At 34.5% G+C, this 27,262-nt stretch overlaps 2 protein-coding genes and 2 pseudogenes across 4 annotated transcripts; all 4 read right to left on the reverse strand.

The window, feature by feature from the left end:
- Window positions 1-728: 728 nt before the first annotated feature.
- Window positions 729-5,311, reverse strand: LOC143535392 (alanine aminotransferase 2, mitochondrial-like). Its single transcript, XM_077029659.1, has 15 exons — window positions 5,219-5,311; window positions 3,968-4,018; window positions 3,775-3,825; window positions 3,634-3,699; window positions 3,487-3,548; window positions 3,307-3,385; window positions 3,121-3,225; window positions 2,191-2,301; window positions 1,975-2,112; window positions 1,827-1,899; window positions 1,624-1,743; window positions 1,407-1,561; window positions 1,247-1,321; window positions 961-1,164; window positions 729-862 (listed from the first exon to the last, which is right to left on the reverse strand). The coding sequence occupies exons 1-15, from the start codon at window positions 5,309-5,311 to the stop codon at window positions 746-748; spliced, it is 1,500 nt and encodes a 499-aa protein (XP_076885774.1). The 3' UTR covers window positions 729-745.
- A 486-nt stretch (window positions 5,312-5,797) lies between these two features.
- LOC143535367 (alanine aminotransferase 2, mitochondrial-like) lies at window positions 5,798-9,651 on the reverse strand. Of its 2 annotated transcripts, none has more exons than XM_077029646.1 (15): window positions 9,550-9,651; window positions 8,283-8,333; window positions 8,135-8,185; window positions 7,994-8,059; window positions 7,841-7,902; window positions 7,670-7,748; window positions 7,446-7,550; window positions 7,245-7,385; window positions 7,028-7,165; window positions 6,868-6,942; window positions 6,669-6,789; window positions 6,456-6,610; window positions 6,294-6,368; window positions 6,007-6,210; window positions 5,798-5,914 (listed from the first exon to the last, which is right to left on the reverse strand). In XM_077029646.1, the coding sequence occupies exons 1-15, from the start codon at window positions 9,601-9,603 to the stop codon at window positions 5,798-5,800; spliced, it is 1,494 nt and encodes a 497-aa protein (XP_076885761.1). In that variant the 5' UTR covers window positions 9,604-9,651. The 2 variants fall into 2 exon arrangements, with proteins under 2 accessions (XP_076885761.1, XP_076885760.1); XM_077029645.1 differs by having other exon boundaries at window positions 7,245-7,355; window positions 9,550-9,623.
- A 2,550-nt stretch (window positions 9,652-12,201) lies between these two features.
- LOC143535345 (F-box/FBD/LRR-repeat protein At1g13570-like) lies at window positions 12,202-14,311 on the reverse strand (annotated as a pseudogene). Its single transcript, XR_013135697.1, has 4 exons — window positions 13,635-14,311; window positions 13,455-13,556; window positions 12,665-12,826; window positions 12,202-12,576 (listed from the first exon to the last, which is right to left on the reverse strand). The product of XR_013135697.1 is annotated as an F-box/FBD/LRR-repeat protein At1g13570-like (transcript).
- Window positions 14,312-17,201: 2,890 nt separating this feature from the next.
- Window positions 17,202-18,736, reverse strand: LOC143535393 (F-box/FBD/LRR-repeat protein At1g13570-like; annotated as a pseudogene).
- Window positions 18,737-27,262: the final 8,526 nt, after the last annotated feature.

Here is a 27,262-nt window from a genome sequence, read left to right on the forward strand (position 1 = left end):
GTTATTTTTTGTGTGAAAATTGTCTTCGTGATGTTTGGTCCTGGTTTCATCTCCGTTGTGTGTTTTCCAAAAAAGTTGAAAATCGTGTTTTTTGAAATTCCTTTGACCAGACGAATTTCATGTGAATTTCGCCTTTTCACATAAAACCCACCAAATCATCATCTTCATCTTCATTTTCTTCACATAATCTACCAACAACCTCCACCCTCCGCTGCCATCGTCACACATCTCCTTCCTCGACGAAAATTTTACTTAATTTAAAAAAAAAATATGTATTCTTAATGTTAAAATCCAACTACCAAATTCACTTAAAAAGTCCATCTTTATATAAAAAGAACCCTACTTTTTGGCCCAAATTTGCTTGGTTTCAACCCAAAAACTTTTAATGATTCTTGAAGACTGTATCTGTTTTCTACTTCATTTTTTTTCAAAGCAGTCCAACTTTGTATACTTGGAAACACTTTTGATTATACATGAACATAAAATATATATGCAAACTTATTTCGTGGATAGTTGAATACACACCCAATTTTGTATGACATGACCATTGGAGTATAGTAACATTGTAGTATCTCTCTTGCTAATGTACTAGATAACCTCTTGAATTATAACATACATCAAATCTCAGTCATCAATAATATTGGTGATTTAGTAATTTTCGACACTCGGGTATCAAAAGTATATGACCTTTTATATAACAAAATTCACCACCAGAAGTAATAAAATAAAGAGGTTGCGAAACCATTTAATCGCGAAACTCATCCATGAATTTCTGATGGAATTCAGTCAACCGCGAAACTACGGTTGGAATCTTTTCCTCTTGTGGCAATATTGTGCACCTAAAATGCCAAGTTCCAGGAACCTGTTGTGTATAAACAAGTAACCACTTAAACCACCAACAAAAAAATATAGTAAAAGTTAACGAATACGAGCCAATATGAAAAATGTATATAAATTTACCTGACCGAAACCAGAACCAGGTACCACAACTATACCAGTAGCGTTTAGAAGGCGTGCAGCATAATATGCATCCGGTGCCTTTTTAAGTGATTCGGCTTCTTTTATTGCTTTGTTGGGCAACCGAATGCGTGGGAAAAGGTACATTGAACCTTCTGCTTTGTTGCAAGTAGCACCTTCTAACTTGTTTAATCCATCTTCCAATGTCTATTGTTCAATAATAACAAAAACACATAATTATTTAACGGTCGATTAATAATTTAATATTATTTAAACCTTTTAAACCAACCTTTGCACGCCTTGCTAGTGATTGCAGGATACCATTTTTTTCAGCAAAGTAAGATTCATATGACTCGTCTCCAGCCTGCAAACACGCTCATATTTGAATAATTGAATTATAACCATAATGAGTTAAATAACCATATGTTATATTATGAAACCAAACATACCTTTGGAGGGCTCATAACAAGACTTGCAAGAATTTGACCGGAAATATTTGCACACAGATTCACAGAAGCCAACTTGTATATTTGTTCCCTAACCTCAGGACCGAAACCGGTCACCTCCATGTAACCACATCTTCTCCCACATTCACCATAATACCCTTAAAAATTTAAAATTTTTAGTCAAAGACAAATATTAACCGAAGTAATAAAGAAACTATACCTTTAGAAGATTGAAACGAAACCAATGAGAGATCGTTGTCACCATATCCCATAGAGCACGAGACTTTCTTGAACGAGTGAAATTGCTTCCCGGAGACATATATATTTTCTTGGTATACCTTCATAATGCTCATATAATATTTAACATTAACATAGATATTCTTAAGAAAATGCTTTGTTACTAACTTGTGAAAATTATTAGCTCATCTGCTAGAAGAACCAAACCTTCTTTATCGCAGAACTCGACAATTTCACGTTGGTTCGTCTCAGCAAGAACCTACATAAAAAAGTATGTACGTACATAAACTAATATATGCATACATATATATAAATATTATAATTATATATTTACCTGGCCTGTTGGATTTCCTGGATTAATGACAACTAGTGCTCTAACAGTAATATTCTTTTGTCTAGTGGTTTCGAGCTGATTCTTAAGCTCAGAGATCTCAAGTCCCCATCCTGTTGCTTCATCAAGATAATAAGGAACCTGAAAAAATCATTATGTGTTGCCTTATAATGAGTTTTTAAACTCACATACAATTAATTTGACAACAAAAACACATACAAGAGTGCCGCCGTGAAGGGCGATCGAAGCCAAATAAAGAGGGTACCGAGGAACCGGACAGAATATTCCATCATTCTCTGATCTTATTAGTAACCGCATGATCATATGGACCTGGTATTCAAACATTTATAATACAATTAATATTGCATGTTACACTAGTTTCAAAATATATTTTGTATAACAAACACTAAGGTGTTGTTTGTTTTTTAAGACAAAAACTGTCTGCAATATCTAATTGGTAACTGAAAATGTGGTCTAAAGGTTTGCAATTTGAAAAAATATAATACTGTTTGTTTTATAAACCGGATATCGTCTGCATAAGCTAAAATTAGTTACATATCATGGTAGATAGAATTTATTTAACGTACGTAGACTGCTAAAATAATTGGTCGTGGTGCATGAACGGTGGAAGTGAATGGTGGTGGACGATTGGTGCCAGACGATTGTGGTAGGCGGTGAACGATGGTGATGGACGGTGGGTGGTAGTGGCAGACGGTGGGTAGTGATGATGGACGATTGTGATGGGTGGACGGTGGTGGTGGCCGACGGTGGGTGGTGGTGGTGGCGGTGGCGGGCGGTTGGGTGGTGGCGGTGGACGGTAACGGTGGGTGGTGGTGGACAGTGGTGGTGGCGGACGGTGACGGTGGGTGGTGGTAGTGGACGGTGGTTGTGGCCGACGGTGGGTGGTGGTGGACGATGGTGGTGGCTGGTGGTGGTGGCGCACGGTGGGTGGTGGTGGTGTTGGGCATTGGGTGTTGATAGGATGTGAAGAAGTTGAACAATAGCTTATTTTTTAAGATCATAAAAGCATTTTTCAGATCTTTTTCTTCTAAACAAACAGTGTTCAGAAGCGTATGTCTGCGCGCCCACAGACGTAAGCCCCCTTGCAGACCTTTTAAGCAAAAACAAACAGAACCTAAGAAACTTTACCGCTGAACTTGCACCATCGGTCAAGAAAATATCATTTGGGTCAGCAGGAAAACCATCACGAGCTGCAATGCCAGCAGCAACGGTGTCACGCAGTCCCTTAACACCCTGATTTCAACTAACATAAGCTCATTTAAAAGACTATACAAAAAGTTATTCTTTCATAGATACAAAAGACAACAGTTTTACCTGACTGTGACTATATGCACCGGTAGCTCTGCCAGGAATTTGATCAAGGATCTGCCATGCTCGCTCGATGGAGTCTGCACTGTAAGTTTAACGATGCACGTTAGCATACTTGAACAGTTGAACTCATGCAGGACTTATAGAAAATTACATAATTAATGCCTGTTTAAATATATATAATACCTAAACAATCCATGTGTTTCACTCTTATTCAATAAGGCAGGATGATCACATAATGCAAGAACCTAGAAAATATAGTAACATAAAATAATAATAAAAAAAAGAAAAGAAACTTTGATAATTAGTATTCACAGAAATCAGAATGCAAACCTCTCTGAAGAAAGTGATCGGTTGTTGACCGAGAGATTGTGGATTTCCGATATCACAGTAAAGTATCTGCAAATTATTAAAAGATGACAGCAGTTAAGCCGAATTTAAACCTTATAAAATGAAGTAAAAGAAAGATTATACCTCTTCAAAAGGATGAGAACCTGGATTTGCTTGCAAATCTTGCTGTAATTTCTGTAGTAAATTAATGTAGAAGCATCAGAAAGTGATAATTCAACTTCACATAGCAACTTTTCAGTCAATATATCAGTTATTAATAATCAATTAATCATACTTAGTTAAATTTAGTTTATTAACAACTGTTCACTTTATTTACCTGAGCCAGAGAAGCGATTTCACCGCGAACAGCATACTCACATTTCAAGACCTGTATGTCATGAGGAAAAGATTTTTATACTTTTACAAACTTATATGCTGATTGTGTATTTTTAAGCAGATAAACAATCTTGAGTGTCTGAACGAATATAAGTGCAAGCGATTATAAGCAGAGACGCAAATGAGCCGAGCTGTACTCGAAGCTCGAAACGAGCCAAGCCTCAAATAAAGTTCGTTTAGTTGTTTAGCCCAAGCTCGCTGCCTTGTATGGAAAGATCGTTTAGGCTCATCGAAGCCTTAACGATCCATGCGTATTTTTAAGTGGGGTTTTGACTCTCTTGGATTTCTATGTATTAATTCACACCGTATAGTCAAGCTCGAGCCGACATTTGGCTTGTTTATGTTTTTTCTCAAAATATATAAAAATGTATATAAATTAAATAATATTTAATAAACAAGGCGAGCTAACAAGCTGATCTTGAACTTTTGAAAAATAGTTCAAAACGAACCGAGCCAGAGCTATCATAAGCCAAAACGAACGGGCTCACTCGTTGCAATAAGCGGTTTGGGAATGATTAATTCAAATTCATGAATCCTAGGTGAAGTCAAAATTACAAGTTTAAATCTATGGTCAAATAATATAAGCTGCTGTTAATAAGATCAAAAATGATGAATTAACACACCTTGGGGTTGAGTTATTGAGCTGTAAGAGGTGGAGTTGACTTGTTGGATGCCATAGATGTGATCATTTGGAGGGACTATAATAATTTATAGTACTTATAAATCTAAATCCAAATCCAAAGTCTAATAATTATAATAAACAAATCCAATATAATATTATATACATCAAACTTCTTTTTTATTTTCCCGCCCATCTGCAGTTTTTTTTCCCAATATATTAAGAGTAGCTCTCAGTTAGAGTGTCATTTAGCGAATAATCTGCAGCCGTGGACGCCGTTTGATGCAATCAATTCGAGCCTGAGCTCAATGGAAGAAGTACTGAATCATGTTTAAGGTAAATTTGTTGATTTAATTCTACTTGTTTGTTGTGCGGTTTGACTGGTTTGAGATTCAAGCAGTTCGGTTCTAGTTTATGTTTTCACAGTTTCGTGTATGAAGTGATCCGGGTACCAAATTAGCTAAATCGGTACTGGTACACCACATCACCACCGACATTCAATAAACTACAATACCAAAACCATAATTCCACAGCCAAAACATAATACCAAAACCATAAGTAAAACCAATAAACCATAATACCAAAGTAAACCATAATATTAAACGGGTACTCGAAATACCCACTTGAAGGTACGCACGGGTTAGACTTCTCAATAAAACTCTTCATATTTGAGTAACGAGTACCGAAAAATCTGTATTCGTACTCGTAAGTACTGAATACCTGATTCCTAATATCTTGGTCTCGATACTAAATGAATATGCAGGTACAAGTACGTGTATGTAACGGGTATGGGTATTCGGGAAAGAAAATCTCATCCCAAAGGTAGTATGAAAATTATATCAAAACATAAAATGAAGATTAAAAAGGAAGAAAAAACAATTATATATTAACTGAAAATTTCAAAAACAGACAATACAAGTGTTCATATGAGACAAGTCTCACGTATTAAAATTTATTAGAAAACGATTACGCTCTTGCTAATGTACCAGATAACCTCTTCTTCAAATGAAATAACAGACATGAAATCTCAGTCATCAATAATATTTGATGATTTAGTAGTTTTCCACACTCAGCTAACAAAAGCTTTTAAATAATTTATTTCAAAAATTTCACCACCAGAAGTACTAAAATAAAGAGGCTGCGAATCACCGTTTAATCACGGAACTCATCCATGAACTTCTGATGGAATTCAGTCAACCGCGAAACGACAGCCGGAATCTTTTCCTCTTGTGGCAATATTGTGCACCTAAAATGCCAAGTTCCAGGAACCTATTGCATAACAATTCTTCAGTTAAACCACCAACACAAAATAGTAAAAGTTAATGAATACGAACCGATATGAAAAATGTATATAATTTTACCTGACCAAAACCGGAACCAGGAACCAAAACTATACCAGTAGCGTTTAGAAGGCGTGCAGCATAATATGCATCCGGTGCCTTTTTAAGAGATTCGGCTTCTTTTATTGCTTTGTTGGGCAACCGAATGCGTGGGAACAGATACATCGCACCTTCTGCTTTGTTGCAAGTAACACCCTCTAACTTGTTCAATCCATCTTCTAATGTCTATTGTTCAAAAACAACAAAAACAACAAAAACCCAAAATTAGTTAATGATCGATAGACATGATTCTAATATTTTAAACCGACCTTTGCACGCCTTGCCAATGATTGTAGGATGCCATCTTTTTCAGCAAAGTAGGATTCATATGATTCATCTCCAACCTGCAAATACGGGCATATTTAAATTAAAATTTATAAACATAATGAGTTACCCATAATCTCATATCTCATATTATGAACCAAACATACCTTTGGGGGGCTCATAACAAGACTTGCAAGAATTTGACCGGAGATATTTGAACACAGATTCACAGATGCCAACTTGTAAATTTGTTCCCTAATCTCGGGACTAAAACCGGTCACCTCCATGTAACCACCTCTTTTCCCACACTCACCATAATACCCTGAAAATTGACAACTTTTTAGTCAAAGTCAAATTTTACAGAAAAAAAAGAACTATACCTTTAGACACTGATTGAAAAGAAACCAACGGGAGATCCCTGTCACCATATCCCATAGAACGCGAGACTTTCTTGAACGAGTGAAATTGCTTCTCAGGGACGTAGATATTTTCTTGGTATACCTTCATAATATACATATAACATTCACATCGATATTCCCAAAAGCATTGCTTTTTGACTAAATTGTGATAATTATTTACCTCGTCTGCTAGAAGAACCAAACCTTCTTTCTTGCAGAACTCGACAATTTCACGTTGGTTCTCCTCAGCAAGAACCTACATTAGTATTATTTAAATAAATGATCAGAAAACCGAAAAGAATCATCTAAACATATGAACATGTATATAAATACATAATTACCTGGCCTGTTGGGTTTCCTGGATTAATCACAACGAGAGCTCTAACAGTAATACCCTTTTGTCTAGCAGCTTCCAGTTGCTTCTTGAGCTCAGAGATCTCAAGTCCCCATCCCGTTCCTTCATCAAGATAATAAGGAACCTGAAAATATCTCGATTATGATTATTTAAATTCAAATACAGATAACAAAAACGGTTAAACTGGTAACAAAAACACATACGAGAGTGCCACCATGAAGTGCGATTGAAGCAGAATAAAGAGGGTATTGAGGAATTGGACAGAAAATTCCATCATTCTCTGATCTTATTAGTAACTGCATCATCATGTGGACCTGGTATTGAAACATAAACACAATTAGTAACTAATATGACATGTTACAATAGTTTCAAAATATAATTTGTATAAGAAACAAGAACTTCACCGCTGGACTCGCGCCATCTGTCAAGAAAATATCATTTGGGTCAGCGGGGAAACCATCACGAGCTGCAATGCCAGCAGCAATGGTGTCACGCAATCCCTTAACACCCTGATATCAATTATAAATAAAGTAATCTATACTGCTATAAAGCATAAGTTAATTTAATACATTATACCATGTAGACACATTTTTTGATATTTTAGAGATGCAAAACACAGTAGTTTTACCTGACTGTGACTATATGCACCGGTAGCTCTTCCAGGAATTTGATCAAGGATCTGCCTTGCTCGCGCAATAGAATCAGCACTGTTAAGGTTAATGATGCACGTTAGGATACTTGAATTCAAATAAGATTTACAGAAAATTACGATTGACGCCTGTTTAAATATATATAGTACCTAAACAATCCATGTGTTTTACTCTTATCCAATATGGCAGGATGATCACATAATGCAAGAACCTAAAAGATTGAATACACGATAGTAAGCAACAATTACAGATAAATAAGAAAAAGAAACTTCTGTAAAGAAATAGTATTGCAGAATGCAAACCTCTCTAAAGAAAGTGATCGGTTGTTGACCAAGAGATTGTGGATTTCCAATGTTACAGTAAAGTATCTGCAAAATATTAAAAGACGACAGCAGTTAAGCCAAAATTAAACCTTTAAAAATGAAGTGAAAGAGACCATATACCTCTTCAAAAGGATGAGAACCTGGATTTGCTTGCAAATCTTGCTGTAAATTCTGTAAATTAACGTAGAAACATAGTAAAGAAGTTAACAACTTTTTAGTCGTCTTAATTAAATTTGGTTTATTAACAGCAATAATTCATTTTATTTACCTGAGCCAGAGAAACGATTTCACCGCGAACAGCATACTCACATTTCAAGACCTGGATATATAGGGAAAAACATTAGTACACAGGTCACTCTAGCTAACCTTTTTTTCTTTTTATAAACTCATCTGCTTATTGTGTATTTTGTAAGCAGATAAACAAGAATGAGTGTGTGGATGAATAAGAATGCAAGCGACTATAGGTAGGGGTGCAGACAAGCCGAGCCGTTCTCGAGACCGGATCGATATAAATCTCAAAATGAGCTGAACCTTGTATGGGAAGATCGCTTAGGCTCGTCGATCCTTAACGGGCCATGTGTATTTTTAACTCTTATGGACTTCTATGTATTAATTCAAACTACTTAACTACATAGCCGAGCTCTCGCCTTGGCTTGTGTAAGGTATTGCACACGAGCTCAAGCTTGAGTTGAGTTTAGGCTTGTTTAAGGTTTTCCTCGAGAAATATAAAAACATATATAAATTAAATATTAAACAACAAATAATAAACGAGCCGAGTTTGAGATTGAAAAATGACTCACGAGCTAAGCTCGAGCTTTTGAAAAATAGCCCAAAACGAGCCGAGCTCGAGCTCTCATAAGTCAACACAAGCTAAACTTGAGCTTGAAAAACAACTCACAAGCCAAGCTCAAGCTCTCGGAGCTTGAAAACACGAATCATGAGCTGAGCTTAAGCTTATAAACGATAGCTCAAAACGAGCTGAGCTCAAGCTCTCATAAGTCAAAACAAGCTAAACTCAAGCTTGAAAAAACGACTCAAGAGCTGAGCTTGAGCTTCTAAATAAGAGCTAAAAACGAGCCGAGTGCGAGCGATCGTAAGTCAAAACAAGCCAAGCTCGAAATATCGTAAATCAAAACGAGCAAAGCTCGATCTCTCGTAACTCGTAAGGCAAAACGAGCCTAGCTTGAAATCTGGTAAACGAAAACGAGCCGAACTCGAGTCCTCTAAGTCAAAAGGAGTCGAGCTCGTAAGTCAAAACGTTCCGAGCTCAAACTTTGGCTAGTTTTGCATCCCAAATTATAAGCGGTTTGAGACTAATAATAATAATAATAATAATAATAATAATAATAATAATAATAATAATAATAATAATAATACGCTTCTGTTTAATTAATAATAACGCTTTCAATCTTCTCCGATCTTAATATTACCGATCCACTTAAACAAACTAACACAAATTATAAACAGTAACTAAAAACAGATTGAAAGCTATAAATCAAATTAAGATCGAATTAATTAATTAATTAAAAACACACCTTCGGATTGAGAGATTGAGCCGTAAGAGGCGGAGTTGACTTGTCCGAAGCCATTGAAGAGACAGAGATGTGAGGAATCGAGCAAGTCTACAAGTATAATAATAGTAATAATAATAATTTGAAGACGATAAAAACGACGACGTTTATTATGGGGAGGCGCTGGTCAAAAGTTTGACTGACTCGGTGGGCTACGAATCTCCGCATGGCAGCTTTTGGTTTTTAACGGATGTGATTGGGCCAACCGGGTTGGGTGTGTATTGTGGGCCATGGTTTCTTTCGTGTTCACCAAGAAAACACAAATCAAACTAAACTCAATTCAGACACGATTCGTTAGGAACGAATAAAAGTTAGCTTTTTAGCTAGCTCAATGACGAAAGGCAAACTCAAGCTCGTGATGGCAGACAGCACTAGCTACTCAAATCCCACCGTCTCTTGTTTAGTTTAGAGAAAAACATGTAACTTAAAAATCACTATGATAAAATTCAATTTGGGTTGGATTTAAACTTAAGATCTTGTGGTCTCCGGCGCCATCTTCATTTCCTCCAATGCTATTAGTTTATTTTTTAGTAATAAATTATGATATTTAGTATTTTAAAAATTTTAAATAAATGGTTTTGTTATTAGAAAATCAACATTTCAATACTAATTTTATTAGTATTTAAAATAAAATATCTTTTTTAGCTGCGTAAACCAATGTTTTAAAAACCGGTATTTAACTCGTACAGATTGGCTAAAAAATGGTACAACTGGGTTGTAACGAGAGGTTCAACTTGGTTAATAGTTTACCTTGTAATATCATATAAACATATAAACTTAACTTCAACTCAAAAATAATCCAAAATTATATGATTTCATAATAAAATATAATCCAAAAGCTTTCGATTTTCAAAAATAATCCAGATGTTCACTCGTTTCGATGCTAATTGCTATGTTAAAGGTAACTTTTAAAAAATATGGGCCGCAAAATATCAAAACTCGCTTGGGTTTAGAACCGGTTTGCCGGTTTAAACCGGTATTTTAGAAAAAACCGTTGGTTCGATGTTATAGCAAACCGCCCAAAAATACGGGACACAAAATACCGGTCTGACATGAGAAATCCGGTATTACCGGTTCAACCAGCCGGTATGAACCGGTTTCAAAAACACTGGCGTAAACTGTTTTCACCCGAGTTCAAATCGGTAATTTCGGTGAGACATAATTACGTACTTTGACAATCCAACAACAATGAAGACTTGATACTTATTTATTTTTTGTTTACATTTGTGTTTTTAATGTTTTTTTATTTATTAAAATTAAAGTTATATTTATTGTTTTTTCATCAAGTAATTGTTTTAAATTACTAAAAACTATTTTATGAGTCATTAAGCTGGTGGTGGAGTAGTACGGAAAAGACTTGGTGTTCTATGTAATCCATAATCGATTCATGCCCTCCCAAGCATTTAGTTTCAACGACACCAGGATAATGATGAAGATTAGGCGAGTAAGTGGCGTTCACCAGTTAGATCCTTGAACTAAATGTGTTTTTATCTCACCGTACTGTCGTCCCTTTGGATGAGTATTCATGGGCGTTGGCCTTAGGTCAGAGTTTCCCCTGGATTAAAAGGTGGGTATATCCCGATGTGATGAATTTAACCAGTAGTCCATTTGAGGGCGTTGGTCGTAAAAAAAAATAACTATTTTACGGGTAGTTGTTTTAAATCTATTGATATTTTTTTTAAATCTATTGTATGGGTAATTGTTTTGAATCCAATTTAGACATGGTTGAATTTCAATTGATATAACCTATTAAATCCTATTTCACAATCTGCCAACTTAGACATCTTTGAATGATCAATGAACGATGGCTAATTACAATAAAAAGGTGCGTACATTGAATAAATGCTCTGTCCGCCTAAAAAGTTCTATTATAGAATAAATTCGAGTATGGGAAAGAAATGTGATTTAATCTCAGGTTGTGTTTAATTTTTTTTTCAAATATTCTAATTTTCACTGAAAACATATGGCATTCATAATTAAGTATTTTTGGTAACATATACTATACCGGTACCCACACCGGCAAATTCTTTGTGATTAATCAGATTCTATTTTATACTAGTTGTAGTAGCTAGTGTTTGCATCTTCTCTATTTGACGACTCATAGTTACGTCTTTTATGTATTCAACTAGCACAAGTACCAAAGTATTGCTTCTGATGAAATGGTATCAAAGTGTGTATATAGCATTATAACATATCCTATCCATGAGGTTGAAGGTTCGAGTCTTATCCAAGATTTTGAGTGTCCAAAACGAGTATAAACAAAGGGCCTTATATAATTTTTTTTCCCGAGCTTTCTATTGGTCCACTAGACATAAACCCAATATCAATTACTAATTACTATGCCATTTTTTCAGATTTTTTTACCCAATTAAACACAAGCGCATCAGGCGGGAGCTCTTAGTAAATGAACCTATATAGAATAAGCTCGTTTAAACTAACAAGCCTACTCAAGTTCAGTGTATCAAACCGGAGCTCTTTGTAAATGAACAATTTACTCAAAACTCGTTTAAAGTCGGTTTGATCTCAAGTAACCATGACTCGTTAATTACCACCTAGTTTTGAGTATACCTGCTGCGAGAAAACCAGCAGCCAAAAGAACTTCAGATATTTAAAAAAATAAATTATAAATCTCAACATCTATTCTCAAGATACTCTTACTTGGTAATCATGAAAGACAATTTCTAAAGGTCTTCATCATCTTACTCACACACTGTCAACGATAATTTCGACTGGTGATGCGCGTGGGGCCCGCAAGAGAGCTTTTAGCGTATCAAACTCCTCATCATATTCAGCCACACTAATTATGCTCACTTTCTTCAGCTTAGGTGACCTTGCCAAGATAAACATTAAAAACTCCATCTCAGGCTTCAAATTGCGGAAATATCTAACCTCCAGTTCCTTCAAATGCTCCAACCAAACTTCTGAATATAATTCTTCCAATATACCGGGACGTGTCTCATTATCATCATAATCGTTATGCTCTATATCAATCTACGAGAAGGGTTGTCATTTTTTAATTAGTGTACCTTGGCATGAGATGATGAGAATCAAAATAAATAGGCTTAAAAAACAGATTTACCTTTATCTTAATCTTCTCCAAGTTTGGGGAACATTTGATCAAAACAGCAAGAAAAGTTGAAAACCAATGGTCGTAAGCAAAACACATATCTTTGAAACCGAAGTATTACAGGTGGATTAGTGAGGGTGGGAGCTCTTTTAGTACTGAGTCTAGATCAAGCATCTTCAACAATACACCAACACAAAAAAGAACAACCACGGTTTAATTTTCTTTTCTTTCAGTTATATATAGGGGTGGCAAATGTGACCCATGGGTTGAATGGGTTGTAATAAAATGTATATAATGGGTCAGAATGGGTCAAACGAAAAAAGGAAAAATGATTGAAATGGGTCAAAACAGGTTGACATTTCTTGAGTTTTTTTTTTTTTCTTTTTGGAACGAGAAAAACGGAGGAAACTTTTTAGTTTATTTTACTTTTTTAGTTTTTGATTTATATTTCAAGTTATGATTTTTTAATATTTTTTTGAATTATTTAATGAGGGGTTTTGAAATGGGTCAAAATGGGTTGAGATTTCATAAACCCTCACTAAAATATTCAAAAAAAATAATTAAAAAATCATATCTCGATATATAAATCAAAAACTAAAAAAATAAAAAGTTTCCTCCATTTTTCTCGTTCCATTAAAAAAAACTCAAGAAATGTCAACCCGTTTTGACCCGTTTCAATTATTTTATTTTTTTAGTTTGACCCATTCTGACCCATTGTATACTTTTATTACAACCCATTCAACCCAATGGGTCACAATTGCCACCCCTAGACTTATATATAATGTCGATAAATAAATTTTACCCGAAAGGTAGCGCCCCAGATAGTCAGATACTCAATCATGGGTAAACACTTGAATAGCTCAATAACGGTGCAATCTTTACGACAAAGACCTCTCTCATTAAGCTGCAACAATATAAAATATTCAGATAAATTTCAAAGGCCCGTGAGTATGGAACTATGGATATTCAAGGGAGAATTTACCAGACAGCTCTTAAGTGATGGACAATTAGATAACATATGCAGAAGAGTTTTTGTAGAGACCGCTACATATTTCATGTATAAGCTTCTAAGGCTACCAAATCCACTGAATGTCGGTTTATGGTTAAAGATCACAGGAACAGAGACGCAGGTCGGTTAAGTGATGCAAAGAGAAAGCACATAAGGGTAACTTATAGAAATATGATTCTGTATAATCCAAGTCAAGTGTCAGTTTCTTGAGAGTATGGTTCCTTGACAAATGAAGTATTATTTGATCGATTTCATAAGAGTGGTAATATGCGTCCATGGAGAGTGTGAACTAGTGTATCGGTCCTTGGCGTAGTAACAGAACTTGTTGTATAGCATAGAAAAGCTTACACCTCTCGTCCATGTTTTTCCTTGCTCTTGCCATGTCAGATGTTTGCTCCGGTTGAGTTGTTCTTTTAGACACAGTAGAGAAAGGAAACACAAGTTTAGGAATTTTGGTCCACTTGTACCGCCATTCCCTTGAGAGGATACCTGTCCTTGCTGCCGCATCAATTGGTAAAAGACATAGGATGCTTTCTATTATCGTCTGAGGAAGCGTGTTGATTGTATTCGAAGACAATTGTTGAGCTTTAGACGAGCATTCGGCTTCCATCTTGGGTTGTTTTTGTTGGATTGGTACTAAATAGCACTGCAAATAAACTGCCAAATACAACATGAGAAATTACAACACAAACTCTAGTAATTGAACAATTTGAAGAAACAGGTCATATACATCATCGGTTGGATACAATTATACCATTTTCATTCAAATTTATAGTTTATCAGCTGAGTGATCTAATTTTGCCTATGATTAACTTAAAAAGGGTCATATAACTTACCACACACAACTAAAGGATTATCAATTAACTCTTAGAATAATTATAATCACAACCATGTGGCATAATTTATAACATTCAGAGAGAAATAAACCCTATATTCGAAACTAATTTATTACACTTATTTACTTTTAATGAAAACAAGAGGCTTGAAACAAGTACTCATAAACCTAAAAATAAAGTACAAAATAATAAGTAAAAGAGGAGAAGATACCTGAGTTTAAGTACCAAGGAATGTCTGTGTGGATGAGACAAACTTATAAATTATAAACCCTAACCTTTACACTCGGTGAGTGAAGTCTGAAGAAGCATATGTCCGAGTGGTTAGTCTGACTGAAGTATCCTTCAGTTATTACTATATATATATTTTTTTATTAATTTACATTTTTTAATATGGGTTAAATATTAAGTTGGATGACATTTTCGATTTCCTGGATCAACTTAAGATGGTATGTTCATGTTGTGGTGTTACTTATTCCGATGAGATATTAATACGACCCCATCACACAAGGGTCCGGTCGGGTCAACCCATCAAAGTCCAACTTTTCTGGTATTTTAAGTGAAGAATAGATAAAATGAATTAATTTTTCTGTATATTTAAAAAATAAATATAGATATGTATATTTTATTTTGTTGGTTTTTATTAATCTTAAATATTATCTTTTGGTCGATGCAAGTCCCAACTAACGAGTTGGTTACCTACGGTTCTATCTGTTAACGTATTTATTCCAACAGTCCGCGACTAACATAATCCTAACGTCGTTACTTGTAGGTCGCCGGAAAAGTCACATTTTTGCTAGAAAATCAACCCGAACACCACCACTACCAACTGACTCACCACCAACCAAACACCACCATTTGAGCACCACCAATTGATTCCGACAATGGATCTAGAGTGAAAGCAAACAGTCAAAAGAACTCCAGAGTGAAACAAAAAAGGTTGCAGAACAAGTAGCAATACAAGAAAGTGTCATAAAATTCTCAACATTTATTCTGAGTCACCTAAAGGTCTAGTCATCCTCGTATTCGGGCTCATGAAAAAAGAATACGAAAAACGTGGAGGGTTTGTCGTCACGAGCCAATGTGGGGGGCAATGAAGAAGTCGAACATTTAAACAAGGTGTTCGGTCGTTTCGAAACCCATACCTTGGAACGTACCGCTACCCTCCAACAAACAAACCAAAACCACGAACGGCCTGCCACTATGTTTGAACTGCGGAAAATGGGACGAGACTACGACTTCCTCGTCGCAAACGGGTTAGACGAAGAGGCCACACTATTGGAAGAACGACGAGTTCAAAAAATGCGCGAATATTATGGATTTTAGTTTTGTGTTTTTTTTTTTTGTTATGTATTTTCTTTGTATTTCTTTTTTTATTTTAATGTATTTTTATTTATTTATTATTTAATTTAATGGGTTTTTATTTGTTTAATTTAATTATAAAAAGAAAATAATAAAAAAAGATGACATGGTAAAGGAGGGGCTACAATATCATTACACCCTAAACCAAAAACTCACCATTTGCTGATGGACGCCACACGTCGCAAGTCGCCACATTTTGTAGCCTATCTACTACATGTAGTCTTAGTCTTTTGAAAAAATCAATAGCTCAATAATTTGTTTTGAAACTCGATCCCAATTCCCAAACATGCCTTAAATCAGTTTTAATAAAAATAATTAGCCTTTTATCATTACATTATATCATGTTATAATGTTCATTTGTTACGATTCTTAATCACATTAATCGGTTTTTAAAGACAAAAGGGGTGTTCAACGGTCCACATACTTGATTTATTGGATTTTGAATCTTTTTTCCCCTAACCAAAACAATCTAAAATACAACTGTCTAATTGAACTGAATTCAAGCGATTAAACAGATATATTCCATTTCTTTGGTTCTCTTTTCCATTATATGATTGATTTCGTAATTTGGTTTAATGTTTTTCCGGGTTTTTCAGTATTTTTACACACTCCTTTAAAAGGGGACTGACTACACGTCTACACTAATATAAAGGTTGATCAATAAGTAGCCCGATTGTGAAAAATAATGATTAACGTGTAACTTTATATTGTAATTAACTGGACCTCTAACGACTCACTGTATCGGTGCCCTTTCGAACCCTTCGTTGTAACAATCGAGCATTAAATGTTAAGTCTGAACCCTACTAAGTTAAGTTGAAACTTAGTGGACAGCACGGTTTTTGTATCAAATGCACACTCATACAGTAATACATTACAAGAGCTCCCATAAATAAAACCTTCATACCTAATTTTCTTTCTAAATAAGTCATCCATGTATAGTTTTACAAGATAAAAGCTCAAACTCTATTCATTAAATAAAAGTAAATTTAGTTGATCTTTAAGTATATTATAATTATTTTTTATCATAATACTATACTATGCTATATTAAATTACATTATTTAATAATTATAACAATAATAATAATAATCATAACGCTTAAACTAATAAGCCTACTGAAGCTTAGCGTATGAAGCTCATTTGCGAACTCGTTTACACTAGAAACACGTAACTAGCAAACAGCCAAAAGAACTCCAAAGTGAAACAAAAAAGGGTTGCAGAAAAACAGGTAACAATACTAGAAATCTAAATTTTCACAAAAAATCTCAACATTAGTTCTGGAGTCATGTAAAGATCTTAGTCTTCCTCGTCTTTCCAGGGTTCATTTAGAATGATGTCTATCGGTCATCATAGAAAAACGATGCCTACTTGTGATGCGCGTGGGGATCGTAAGAGTTCTTTTAATATCCTTACCTCTTCATCCTTATCAACCAGATAAGACCGAGCTATGCTCACCTTATTAAGATAGGGTGACCTTGCCAAAATAATCTTCAAAAGCTGCATCTCAAGCTTCAAGTCGCTGAGACCTTCAATCTCCAATTCCTGAAGATACTCCAACCGAACATCTGAGTACATGTCTTTCAATGTAGGAGAGTATTCTTCATTAATAACGATATCCAGTCTCCATATCAATCTACAGAAAGGGTTGTCACTTTTTGATTCAGTAATTTGGCATGAGAAACAAAATAGCAAGGTTAAACAATACTACTACAATAGGTTTACCTCTAGCTGAAGTGCCTCCAAATTCGGAGAACACTTGAACAAAACAGCAAGAAGAGTTGACAATTCTTTCTCAGAAGCAAGACATAAACCTACCAAACACAAGTATTGGAGGTGGACTAATGATGGACGCTCTTCTTGAACATCTAAAACAGGCCACTTCAACCATAGGCCAAAACAAACAAAAAATAACAACCGAAGTTAAACCATCTTTCTTTTCTTTCGGTTATATTAAATATGGGTAGATAAATATTACCTTAAGGATATGACCCCAAATTGTCAGATCTTCAATCACCGGTAAACACTCAAATAGCTCAATAATGGTTCAGTTTCCACTACTGCGTCGGTAAGCTGCAGCAACTTACAATCTTTAGTAAAGTTTCAGAAGCCCGTGAGAATGGATATTAAAGTGAGAACTTACCAGAGTGAGGCTTTTAAGTGATGGAGAATTAGATAAAACATGTAAAAGAGCTTTTGTAGAGATTGTTACAGTTACATTTATCAAGCATAGACTTCTAAGGTTAACAAATCCACCGAATGTTGTTGGTTGATGGCTAAGATCAATGGAATTGAGATATAGGTCTGTTAACTGATGCAAAGAGAACGCACATAAGGGTAACTTATACCGATCTCTATAATCCTCTGTGTATTCCAAGTTAAGTGTTAATTTCTTGACAGTATGGTTTCTTGACAAATGAAGTAATATTTGATCAATTTCAAAACAATGGCGATCTGCATTCAAGACAAGGGTGAACTCGTGTATCGGACCTTGGTGCAGTAACAGAACTTGGTGTATAGCATAGAAAAGTTTCAACCTCTTGTCCATGTTTATCCTTGCAAGTTCTATGTCTGATGCTTCCTCTTGGTTGGTTCTTTTGTATACCGAATACCAATCAAACACGAGTTTAGGAATTTTGGTCCACTTGTACCTCCATTCTCTTGAGAGGATACTTGTCCTTGCTGCCTCTTTAATTGGTAAAAGACGAAGGATGCTTTCTATTATCGTCTGAGGAAGCGTGTTGAGTGTATTTAAAGACAATCGTTGAGCTTTAGACGAACATTCGGCTTCCATCTTAGCCTGTTTTTGCTGGATTGGTACTACTAAATAACACTGCCAAATACAACATTAGGTAAATGTACAACATGGAGTCAAATTATCCAAATAAAAAAGACAATCATCCGTGTTCGGATGTACGCTGCAAAATTTATTATCAGCTGAAACCTATATTAGTTTATAGTGTTACCTTAAGTTACTTACTTTTGCTTATGATTACTAATAAATCATACAGGGACTTAAGGTAACACTATAAACTGAATAAGTGTTATCAACTGATAAATTAGACTTATTTACTATTGTTTTTATCAATTAATTCTTTAAAATTAAAAAATTATAATTTTGAAACACTTTTGAAAACCCACATCCAAACACCACATTAGCATCCATCCATCCATCTAAAGTTATGAACTAAACCCTAAAATAGTCAAAATGAAACCGTAAAATGAATACAAAATAAACATATGTAAATGAAAGAAGAAGGTTTCAAACAAGTCATAAATCAGATAGTTAAGAGAATATAAACATATTAAGATAGGTATACTCACAGTTACCAAGCAACGAGCCTTCTACACTGTCTGGTTGGTGAGTGAAGAAGTGAACTCAAATATTAAAGAAAAATTGAAAATAAATAATCATAATTTTTGTGTATTTTCCAGCTTTCAACTATTTTTGTCTCGATGAATATCCGTTAAAAAACACTTAATGCCGTTAAGTTTTTTTCTGAGTTTCAAATCGATGTTTAAGGGATTTTGATCAGAAGAACGATATGATTCGACCGATGTAAAACTTATCACGAAACGGTGATCCAAGCGACTATGCAATGTTTCAATTCGGGTGTTTGAATTTCCAATTAACAAAAATCAAGCCATTTGAAATACCGTTTCGTGATAAGATTTACATCAGTCGAATTGTATCGTTCTTCCGATCAAAATCCCCAAAACATCGGTTTGAAACTCAGAAAAAAACCTAACGGCGTTAAGTCTTTTTTAACGGAGGTTCATTGAGACAAAATTTAAGTTGAAATTTGGGACCGCTGGTAGTGATTTCTAAAGTTGAGATTATTATCGACCAATACACAAAAGTTTGGATTATTTATTTCCAATTTGCCTGTATTAAATATAAAATCAAATTTAAATTTGTCCTCCTTTATTTTCATAGGGTTACATTTGTATCACTAGCGGGTCATTGACATTGTCTTTTCTAATATAGTATAGTGGTGGTAGGAAGCCTCAGGTTAGAGACCCAGTTTTAATTCTCACTTACAACATTTTGGGGAGCATGGGTCGCTCAACGAAGGAAGACTGAGATCTTTATGATCTTTAGTTCAACCCTGAAGGCATCCATGTTTTACCACCAGTAAGCCTTCAGGCAGGTGAGTTTTCCCAAAACTATAGATAACTTGGAGGCGCTTAAGGGTTTCGTACGGCTGGGTTGGGCCAGCTGGTGATGTCCTTTTGCCATTAAGTCACCCCGTACTGAGTACCTAAGCAATTCTATGTTTGTTGGTCATTTAAACAAAACCAGGGGTCCTAACCCACCTGATCATCTCCTATTTTAAATAATCACCGATCAGATTTTAAAAGCAAAGGTTTTTACCGGTTAGGATATCAGCCCGTTCAATTTAAAAATTTTCTTTTGGACCTAACTGAAAACCAAACCTGTCCGAAATAAAGTTGTCTACTCGAAGCGAATTCAACTGGTTAAACCTAAAACGATATATTTGGTTTATGTGGTTTGTTATCCGATTAACCGGTTGCTATTCGCTTTACTCGACTGAATTTGCTATTCGCTTTACTCGACCGAATTCACAATGGATACTCTTAGGAACTGAACAAAAAACCGAATTCGTAATTCGGCTCAAGGTTTTTGGTTACAGATATGGTTCGATTTACAAGGCTTTTTTTTTTCTTTTTTTATACACACACCTACTCAAAAGGGATCTTATCTATACTATATATAATACATAAGTAAATGGCAAATTAAGACACTTGTTTTAAGGATTTTACAATTTCTAATGCAAAAGGTACATTTATATAAAGGGGTAAAGTGGTCTTTAAACACAATCCACCCATGTTCATTTGATTTCAACAAATATAATTACAATTATGGTATCTCAACTTTACTCAAATTTTGTTAATTTAAGAAATACTTACAACTTTAGCCTCTCATGTTTACCCACTTTTAACTCAGATTTATCCTTTTTTATTTTAATCTTATATGTTTCAGAAAAATTTGATTAAAAAAATTCGAGCATACCCATTTAAACAGGCTTATTTTTGTCGACGTTCCAATATAATTTCTTTTCAAATCAGACGGACGGTTTGAAATGTACAAGTTACTACTGCATGAATGTACAAGTTTTTTAAATAATAAATGTTTACACTTTCATTCTATTAGTTACATATCTAACCCTCTATCTATTTGATAAAAAAACATAAAACGTATTACAATTAAAAAAAGTTTTCATTTATCAATATCTACCTATTATAATAAATTAAAATAAATATGAACACTTTTCATGTTTTGGTTAATTCTTTTTTCTCTCCAAAACTAATTTACCCTAATGTATATAATAAATCAATAATTATTCACTTTCCTTTTACACTATATTTATACAATATCTATATATTTTTATAAATATAAATATTAACATATTATTTTACTATATTTTTCAAAATACTTAGGTGAATTTCAAAAATCAACAACAAATCATGTTTCTCAAATGAAAATAGTTTCGGATTTTTTTATGGAACTTAAATTTGATATTATATGTCAAAAATTGGTAAATAGTTATTTGATACAAATTAACTACATTTAGGTCAAAATTTGTTACGGGTCAAAAATGAAAATTTTGAGTATTTTTAAAAGTTTGAGAATGCAAAATAGATTTATCGTCAAATTTGTTATGGGTTCAAAGTGTTGACTTTAAAATGCCAAAAGTATGAAAGTTATAATTTTAAAACATGATTCGGGTTTAAAATTTATTTTTAAGGGCATTTTTTAAAATAATCAAAATGTTCGGGATTTGGCAAACTGATTATTTTTCCCCCACTTATGAAAATGTAAGAAAAGACTGCGAACACTTTCGACATACCACCCCCATGCCTATTAATAACTTTTATCAATTTTAAAATATTTATGTTAACATTAATTTTTCCTGATCAGAACGTTGTATGGGAAGCATGTCATGGAAAACTATGCTCAAATGAAACAAAATATTCACAAAATTTGATGGGTTAACATGTTATTTTTTATGTTGTCATTATGACAAAGTCGAGAAGCCCCCTGAAACTTATCAAAATCTTTTTCATGGTGTAGCTCAGAAAAACATAGCTCTTGAAAAACATCCATTGTTACAATTTAATGTTCCACTTTCCTTTAATTAGTGGTAAGTTGATAAATATATCAATAAAGGTAACGCTCCTTTTGTATTTAGACTGAATGGTTACAATTTAATGTTCTACAAATGAAGAAAGAGGGTGTATTTCGAGTGATCTTACGACCTTGTATTACACTTTAAAGGAAGATGGGAAATTTGCAAATCTTGGTGGAATGGGTGATCTTGCTCGTGTAATGGTGGAAACCGGAAAACACACAACTTTTCCTTTGGTTTATCGAATATCGAAGCTAGTGTTGGTTTTACCGGTTGCAACTGCAACCGTTGAAAGATGTTTTTATAAAATGAAGCTTATCAAGACGGATTTGCACAATCGAATGGGTGATGAGTATTTGAACAATGCTTTAATTTGTGCGGTCGAAAAAGAAACGTTTGATAAAGTAAATAAAGAAGATGTAATGGCTCGATTTCAAGTGTTTAAAAGCCGAAGAGGAGAAATTTACAGCCCGTGTATTTAAATTTATTTGTTGTTTTTTTTATATTTGTTTCGTTAGCATTGTATGAACTATGGAAAAAAAATTTTTGAGCGCTACTCCTAAGTTTCAAGTCTAGATCCGCCACTGTATCATATGTTAACTAAGTGACAAAACTCATTTTAATTACCCGTGAACCATGAGCTATTTCATGTGACATGTTTGAAAACAAATCATGTTGTCTTTTCGACTATTACGACTTAGGTTAAAATTTTAAGTTACCACACATGGAAAAAATTAAGCATTTGGTCATTTTAAGGCCTTATACATGTTTCAAGCGGTGCTTAGCATTCAGACTGAAAACTCGAAATTTAAAACTAAACCGAATTTTAATTTCAATTTCAAACTCGGTTTTCGAATCAAACTAACAATTATATATACAAACCTTAAAACCATTGAACCGGCAATTAATGAAAATGAAAAGTCAAGAAAAATTTTCTAGCTTTACTGTATATTTGTTATCAACTAGTATTTTAATTAGTTTTTTCGAATCAAATTCAATTCGAATCTGGTTTCAAAATTTCCAATTTGACTAACTCAAAGAACCTCAATTCAATAGAAAACGAAAAACTTTTAAATCTTTACAGTATTTCTAAATAAATAATTTATTTCATTTAACATGATTCAAGTATTTTTTTTTAAGAGCAGTGGCTTTCTTTTTTTGTTTAGGCTACCAAACTCTTTAATTTGAAAAGCCTTGTTACTTACTCTGGTCAGGCTATTGTTATCTTGACCGGGCTCACGCTGGCTTCATAGTCTTACTTAGGCATTTCTCAAGGAAACCATACTGCCGGCTGGCACTTTATAGTCATTGTGCCGCCATAAGTACAAAATTCTCTAACGTAACACACGGTGGGACGAAAACTTGGGTTGACTCAAAATCCAAATTGACAACCTTCATTGCTAATATCCACCACCAAAGTGACATAAGTGAAAACCAAACTTGGGTTTCTACTAAAAAACCTAAATGTTCCTACCACTAGGCCACAAGTGAGGGATAACACGATTCAATAATAATAATAATAATAAGTGGGTCCATGAACACGTGTTTTTGTTTGTTTTCAATTGAAGAGTGAGGTGAGAGTGATATTTTGAGACTTTATATCAAGTTGGCTCCATTTAGAAAGAAAAAAAACAAATTGGGCAGAGGTATATGCATGCGTATATGCCAGAAATGTACGGATAAGGAGGGGTGAAGGCGGCCTTTGCGATGGTGTACCACGCTACTTTCCCTCGTCCACATGAATATTTGTTTGGTGACATTATACTAGGCTTACTTATGACCTCACCACAATAGTCTAAGGCTATACGTTGCCGTGTTACACGTTATGGGCATTTTGGTCTCTACATAGGCTCCATAACGTCGGCCTCACCGTGCCAGGGCTTCTAAACCGAGGCATTATGGAGCCAAGTGGCTAAGATTGGACTTAGTCACGGGGTGACCGATTCGTGTCGGTGATTCGTTCGGTTCGCGTCGGATCAAATAGGCACTTCAATTTTGAGTTTTACTATTCGACTACTATTTTGTAACTTTTGTTTATGAAAACTGCGAGGTTTTATAAAAAAATCAAACGATAGGGTATTATATATAAAACAAATCATCGGTGACCGTTAGCCTTTTGGAAAAATACATTGGGGGTGACCGCGTTTAATACATATAAAAATTTTCAGAAAAAATTGTGAAATTTACACTATTAACCGAAAAAACGACAGTGGCCGGCCCCCCCCCCCCCCCCGGTCTCCAAGAAGTTGCGCCCTTGATGGAGCCGGCGATAACATTATAACAGGCGTTAATGTGGTATTTTTGTTGGCCCAACTCCTTTTCAACCAATCATCGTTTTTCTCTTTTCTTTTTATCAGTTTTTTTTCTTTTATTTTATTTGCGTCTATTTAACTCGGGGAAAGTGAATACGGTGCTGTTAGCCACCTAATTTTAGGCACAAGACTTATCAAAACTACGTAGTTTTGGTAAGTTTGGTGCAAAACTAATTTAAAGGTTTCCTTTTTTTCATCAAGTTTTGCATATTTGTTCCTATTTTTTCTCATTGCTATATATGGTGTTTATTCTCTAGTCCTTACTTCTACAGTTTGTTTTGATTAATAATCAATGTTTATTATCTTTTCTTTCTACACAATTCCATTCAATGTGGTAATTTTGTGTTTTTTAAATCGAGTTTGTATAACTACAACCTTTTGCTCAAATAATTTCACCACAACAAAAGATTTATTTTTTCAAGTTATCAAATACTTAACTATACATTTGTGGCCAGCAGTGGTTGAATTCTTTAATAACTTATTCTTTTCTTTGAATGAATAGATATGAGATTAATCATCTTCCTTTGAAACGGAAACTGATTTTGTAATTAAAACACACTCAAACTATGAAACTGGGTATTGAAGTGGGTCGGAGGAAAAAAGGAAGAAGCATCTAAATAGTTTTTAGAATGAAGAAAGAGCGTAAAATAGGTTTTAATGAAATTTAATTGAATAAAAGGTCAAGAATGAAGAAAGTATTTAAAATAAGTTTTAATGAAATTTAATCAAAACGACGTAGTTTTGATAAGTTTGGCGTATAAGGTTAGACGGCTAACAGCACCGTATTCACTTTTCCCATTTAACTCACAACGTGATAATTAAATGACAAAGAGCTCATCGTTTGCGTGACGGGATGTTATGGACTTTTTAGTTAATCCACGACACACAACCTAATTGAGCGTCACTTTAATAAATATACTTACGATACTGGGGATTCACGTGGATAGTGACTATACAAGTAACTATCATTCAAGTATTCAATAAGATTTTGCATGATAATAAATTGAAGGGATTTTTTTTTTGGCAAATGGGCAAACAAAAAGAAAGTCTAAAGCTGCCGACAAAGAAACAAGATCGAAGGCAAACTTCTTGTAACAGTTGTAGTTTACATTGCGTATTTTGTTAAAAGATGAATTGTTTTGATCAACGCTTTCATCTCACACTGAACCACGCGCCCATTCGCCTCCATTGCAAGAAATCATTAAAACATACGTAGATGGTTGCCACTTCAGATTTCAATTCGTCCCTAAAAACACCAATTTTTCCTTTGGTACCGCATTTTTCACAAAGATTCTTACATATAAACAACATCACCACCTTTTATATTCATCTTTAACTAGATTTTCACCCGGCGTGATGCGCCGGAGCAATTGATAAAACCTCAACGTTGAAATCCAGGTGTTGGTAAAACTCAAACATTGGTAAAGCTCGACTGTTGCTTTGGTGTATTGACGCGAATACAGTTACTACCGTTAATGTTCATTACGCTATAAGCACCTTTAGTAAAACCTTAGCGTCCAAAAAACTTATATTCCTCAAATTAACATAAATAAATTATTTAAAACAACGTTTGTTAGGTTGGTAAACCCAATGGTGGTAAAACCCAAAGCGCTGTCAGTCCAGAGCATTGAGGTAGTAACTAGACACGAATTCGCGGTTTCGGCTATGTTTGTTACCGTACCGGAGCTAAAAAAAGGAAAAATACAAAAACTGAGTAGACTAATGAGGTGGTGTTGGTCAGTAAACCCGAGCGTTGGTAAAACTAAGTGTTGTCAGTCCTAGACGCTGAGACGTTGAGTCTATGTGAATTCGGTCGGTTTCTGGCACACTCGTTATGATATCAGAATTAAAACAAACAAAAGAAAAAACAAAATTGTCATCCGGTCAGCTTCCGTTATGTTCGTTAATTACGTTACCAAACCGAAAAAAATGCTATGGACAAGTAAGGTGCCGTTAAGTTGCCCAATAACGGCTTTGCGGCACCAAACTTGTCATTTATATTATACTAGAGTTTCTACCCGGCGCATTGCGCCGAGGCAGCTGTCAAAACCTCAGCGATGAAACACGGGCGTTGGTTAAACCGAAACGTTACAATGATGATTCGACACGAATTCGGTCTATATCATTTGCGTTCGTTATGATATAGACACAATTGGTAAAATTTGAGCATTAAAATCCAAAAAATTAATTTGTCAAATTAACATAAAAAAATATTAACATATAAGAAAACAAAATATTTAAGACGATGTTTATTTGGTTGGCAAACCTAGAGGGTGGTAAAACCTAAGCGTTGTGGTCCCGAGCATTGAGGCAGTAACTTGACAAGAATTCGGCCAGTTTTGATTATGTACATTATAGTACTGGAACTATAAACGAAAAAAACATAAAAATTGAGGTGGACCAATGACCAAATTGGGGGGGGGGGGGTTCGTTCGCTAAAACTTCGTATTGGTAAAACCCGAGCGTTGTCGGTCATGGACTTTAAATAAGGCCGCGAGTATGCACGAACTCGGTCAATTTCTTTCAAGTTTGTTATGGTACCGGAACTAAAAAAGAAAATAAAAAATTAATGTTTGGTTGATTTCCATTATGTTTATTATGATAACTGAACTATAAAACAATATTCATCGACTAATACGGTGCCGCCAAGTGAACCAATAGACCACTTTTGGTACCAAAGTTCTTATTTATATTATAGTAATATTAATAATAATAACCGAACCATTTCTATCAAAGAAACTAAACTACATGCAAATATTAAATTAACTTCTTAATAACTAAAACATTTATTTGAAAACTTATTATACAAAATAAGTTATACTTAAAAAAGGAAAATGCCACAAAATAATAACTTATTTTTAAAAATATTTTAATTAGTTCATTGATACACTTTTATTTTTCAAATTGGACCACTAAATCTTTAAATCAAGCCTCGTCGGATTTTTTA

This window comes from Bidens hawaiensis, unplaced genomic scaffold, assembly GCF_021521415.1.
Source record: "Bidens hawaiensis isolate Kalapana, Puna unplaced genomic scaffold, B.hawaiensis_p1.1 tig00010467_1, whole genome shotgun sequence".
Taxonomy (NCBI): domain Eukaryota; kingdom Viridiplantae; phylum Streptophyta; class Magnoliopsida; order Asterales; family Asteraceae; genus Bidens; species Bidens hawaiensis.

Excerpts from the sequence above, each read along its gene's own strand:
- LOC143535392 (XM_077029659.1), bottom strand. The coding sequence starts at position 5,311 with ATGAAGAGTTTTATTGAGAAGTCTAACCCGTGCGTACCTTCAAGTGGG. Across the intron at positions 1,900-1,974 it reads CAGGAAATCCAACAGGCCAG|GTTCTTGCTGAGACGAACCA; the intron begins GTAAATATATAA and ends TTTTTTATGTAG. Across the intron at positions 1,562-1,623 it reads TTCGTTTCAATCTTCTAAAG|GGTATTATGGTGAATGTGGG; the intron begins GTATAGTTTCTT and ends TAAATTTTTAAG.
- LOC143535367 (XM_077029646.1), bottom strand. The coding sequence starts at position 9,603 with ATGGCTTCGGACAAGTCAACTCCGCCTCTTACGGCTCAATCTCTCAAT. Across the intron at positions 6,611-6,668 it reads TTTTCAATCAGTGTCTAAAG|GGTATTATGGTGAGTGTGGG; the intron begins GTATAGTTCTTT and ends GTCAATTTTCAG. Across the intron at positions 6,369-6,455 it reads TTGTTATGAGCCCCCCAAAG|GTTGGAGATGAATCATATGA; the intron begins GTATGTTTGGTT and ends CCGTATTTGCAG.